The 3,918-nt window shown below is 34.3% G+C and overlaps 1 protein-coding gene across 1 annotated transcript in view; it reads right to left on the bottom strand.

Annotated features, from left to right (window-relative positions):
• LOC106880168 (uncharacterized) overlaps positions 1-3,918 on the bottom strand; it is a 112,178-nt gene that overhangs the window by 1,011 nt on the left and 107,249 nt on the right. Inside the window, exon 18 of the mRNA XM_014930013.2 lies at positions 1,303-1,446. Coding sequence (XP_014785499.1) covers positions 1,303-1,446 — 144 coding nt within the window. The remainder of the gene's footprint in view (positions 1-1,302; positions 1,447-3,918) is intronic.

Here is a 3,918-nt window from a genome sequence, read left to right as displayed (position 1 = left end):
TGTACCCACATGGGGATTAACACATACTTTAAGAAATTATTATTTCTTATATTTAATTGTTTATGCTATGATTTTATTTACTCCATGTACCCAAACCTTGTGGACACCCTGCATAAACGATCCTTTTTACTATAGGCACAAGGCTTGAAATTTTGGGGGCGGGGGCCAGTTGATTAGATCGACCCCAGTATGCAACTAGTACTTAATTTATCGACACTGAAAGGATGAAAGTCAAAGTCAACCTCAGCAGAATTTGAACTCAGAATGTAAAGAAAGATGAAATACTGCTAAGTATTTCGCCTGGCATGCTAACAATTCTGCCAGGTTGACGCCTTGATAAAGCTACAAATAATATGTAAATTTCAGGTTAAAAAGACCCCTTAGACAAAAAAATACTATTATTTATAGTTCCATCTACTTTGGATTGAAACATTAAAACAAAACAAAAAACAATTATTTGGTTTATACTTTTAATGGAAGATGTGGGAAGAGAAGGAAGAAGATGTGAAGTAAAGAAAGAAGATTGTAAGGGAAGAAAATACAGAACAACAACAACAAAAAGAAAACAACAAGAAAATGAAGATGAAAGCAATAAAAGAAAGAAAGAAAGAATACAAGAGACATTAAAGAATCTTTTATCTTTTACTTGTTTCAGTCACTGGACTGTGGCCAGGCTGGGGCACCACTAGTAATTATTTTAAAATTTGATACATATTCTATTGGTTTCTTTTGCTGAACTACTAAATTACAGGGACAGTTATCAAGTAACAGTGGGGGAGGGGCAAGCTCAAACACAAAGACACACACATATTGGAAGAGTTACCAGCATCATGATGATTCATGCTGAGTATCAAAATGCTGATGTCATGACTGATGCTCAATGCTCTGTGAACACTGGAAAGACTGTTAGACATGACGTGGACGGCTGCAATGGACAGCAGTAAGGGACACAGAAGGCATTCTGGCTGCATTTGCACACCAGAATTCATCCCTACATCTTTGAACTGGGACTTAGACTCAATTCAGACAGTTATGTGAAGCTACTGAAGACTTGACAATCCCTTGTTGGAGAGGGTTGCTGCTGGAATATTCTATGAGTAACAGCAGAATTCAACTCCTTGCCATACCTCCAGAAAGAGTCAGAAGTGATTTTCAGAGAATTTCTATAACCTCATTGGCCCCAGTTTCTGGCCTCTTAATTCCCTTGATTGTAATCCCATAGACTATATTACTATGTGAGGGGCATGATTGAGACCATTAAGATTCTGTGATATTGTGATGTTAAGAAACATTTTATCTTACCATTTCCTAGAAGGGAGAATGAAGAGTAGGTACAACCCATTTCATCAATGCCATTTTGGCAATCCGATTGTTTATCACATTTCCATTCCACTGGAATACATGTTTTGTTGTCACATCGAAATTGATTCTCATTGCAAAGTGACCCTGTAACAAACACAAAAAAAAAGGAAACATCAATTAAATTAGTAAATGAGATCTAATTATAATGAAGTGCTGGAGGATTAATGAAGCTAAGTCTTGTTTATATATTTACATTTCTTCTAATCAAACTTTACTTTTCTTTTTACTTTTTCTATTTCTTTTTCTATTTCTGTGAACGTGGCAGGAATTATATTGGCTAAACTGGAATGTCACTTAGAAAACAGATGACAGTTCACAGACAACAAATATGTGATCCAAACATGAGAAAAATTCAAGTTAGTGAGCATTTAGATAGCTATGTCCCTGTAGCTATGCTGGAATTCAGAAACAAAATTTTAAACTTTTCTCTTTATATCATTATGCAAGAAACATGACAGAATAACAAAAAAAATCACTAAAGAAACTTCTTTTATTGTAAAATTTAAACCAAAGTTTAAGTCATTAACCAATTACTGATATGTTTTTGATTCAGTCATAATTTTTGCAAAATATATTTTCTATATATTCTTGAATATTTATAATGCCAAAAATTTACATCCCTACTTAATTTGCATCTATTAACATATATAATATTCTCTCCCTTTTTACCTAGTAAATCTATAAACTAAGGTACTTCATGTAGATGCATTATATATTGAATGAAAGCTAATATAAATCCATTACATATGCACATTGCAATGAAAATGTCCCATAAGAAGTGAAACCGGTTTGTAATTATGCATTTTTGTAATCAAGTACTTTGGAATGTTTCATAACATATTTTCAAAGGATTTGACTCTAAAAACGTACTCAGGAATATGTAATCTTGAAATTATTTGATTGTAGTAATGTATTTAGATATGATATGATATTTTGGAATATATTATAATGTATTTTGAAACAATTTGATTGCGATAATCTCTTTTTCAAAACTATATTTTGAAGTGATCTGATTATGATAATATACTTTGGAATTGATTAACAGCAATGTAAAAGGAATAGCACATTTTCTTTTTTTATTATTTTTAAACACACACACATGCATGCACACATGCACACACACTCACACACAGATACAGAATAGTATAGAAGCAAAGATTTCTCAAATGTTTCATAATTTCAATGTAAGATCTACAACTGGTTAAAATTGTGAATAGCATCATTCATATAGTTACTTAATATATAAAAATACATAATTAATTTAAATGCGATGGGTGAACCATTTCATCAGGAAATAAACATGTGTGACAAATGAGTCGTGTTTGTCTTTCATACGTTGATGTTTGGATTGTTTGTAGTAACCCTTTTGATAACAACCCTCCTGAGATCTCCTCTGGTTCTCTGATACAAACTTCCAGTTCTAAAGGGATCTAAATTAAAAGCTTTCATCAAAATTCTATGTTAATTTGTGTTCCAAAGTTATATTATTTCGTTTTTGGATTTGGTTTGCAAGATTTTTTATGAGACAGAGTCAAGACTATTGAAAAGGTTGCAAGATGCAATGAAAATTTTAGGAAAATAAAAATAAGAAATAAGTGGAAATTTTACCGGTGAGTGTGTTAAATTTTAGGGCACAAGAAGAAAATGACTCTCCGCAGACACAACAGAAAGTTATGTTAGTAAATTCTTCTTTGTTTTCAAAATTAATTTAAATAAAGGCTGTGTAGGAAATTACTATTTTTAAATCTCACAACATGAGATATTCAGCAACAGTACTTTGGAGTAAAGATTGTTTGCCAACATAACATGGCAGTCCTGGTTTAGGATTAATGTTGCTGTAATTTAGCCCCAGGAGACACCGTTTCCAGCTAGCTATACAACATGATCTATGTCCTTATATTTTCAAACAAGGGAATCTAGCACCCCCACTCAGTATCGCAATGAAAGGAAATAACCCAGAAATCTTTATTTCTGTTTTAATCTATAGATTTAAAGATAGATAGACAGACAGGCAGGCAGACGGATAGACAGACAGACAGACAGACAAATAAATATAGAGATACATATGCATATATATTCATATGCATATATATATAGACACACTCACACATACATGCATACATACATACAGACAGACTCAAACACACACACATATATACATAACAGCACGTCTATATATATTTGTGTGTGTGTCTGTCTGTCTTCTGTCTGTCACTCTCTGCTGTCTCTCTCGCCTTATCATTACATAGCTTGCTGCAATTTTGTCTTATTTAGCTTCAAAAGATGACAATTTCATGGGCAACAACAATATTGACAATATCAATGATGATGATGATGATGATGATGATGATGACAGGGTCAATGCCAACAACAAAGACAGCAGCAACAACGGAAGCAGTTGCAATGACATGATGACAGTAGCAATGATGGTGATGGCGGGGATGCGTAGGGTGGTGGTGGTGGTGGTGGTGGTAGTGGTGGCGGCGGCGGGAGCGGCGGCGGCAGGAGCGGGAGCGGCAGGAGCGGGAGCGGCAGGAGCGGGAGCGGCAGGAGCGG

The sequence above is a fragment of the Octopus bimaculoides genome, chromosome 4 (assembly GCF_001194135.2).
Source record: "Octopus bimaculoides isolate UCB-OBI-ISO-001 chromosome 4, ASM119413v2, whole genome shotgun sequence".
Taxonomy (NCBI): Eukaryota; Metazoa; Mollusca; class Cephalopoda; order Octopoda; family Octopodidae; genus Octopus; species Octopus bimaculoides.
This window is presented reverse-complemented; position numbering and strand designations above follow the sequence as displayed.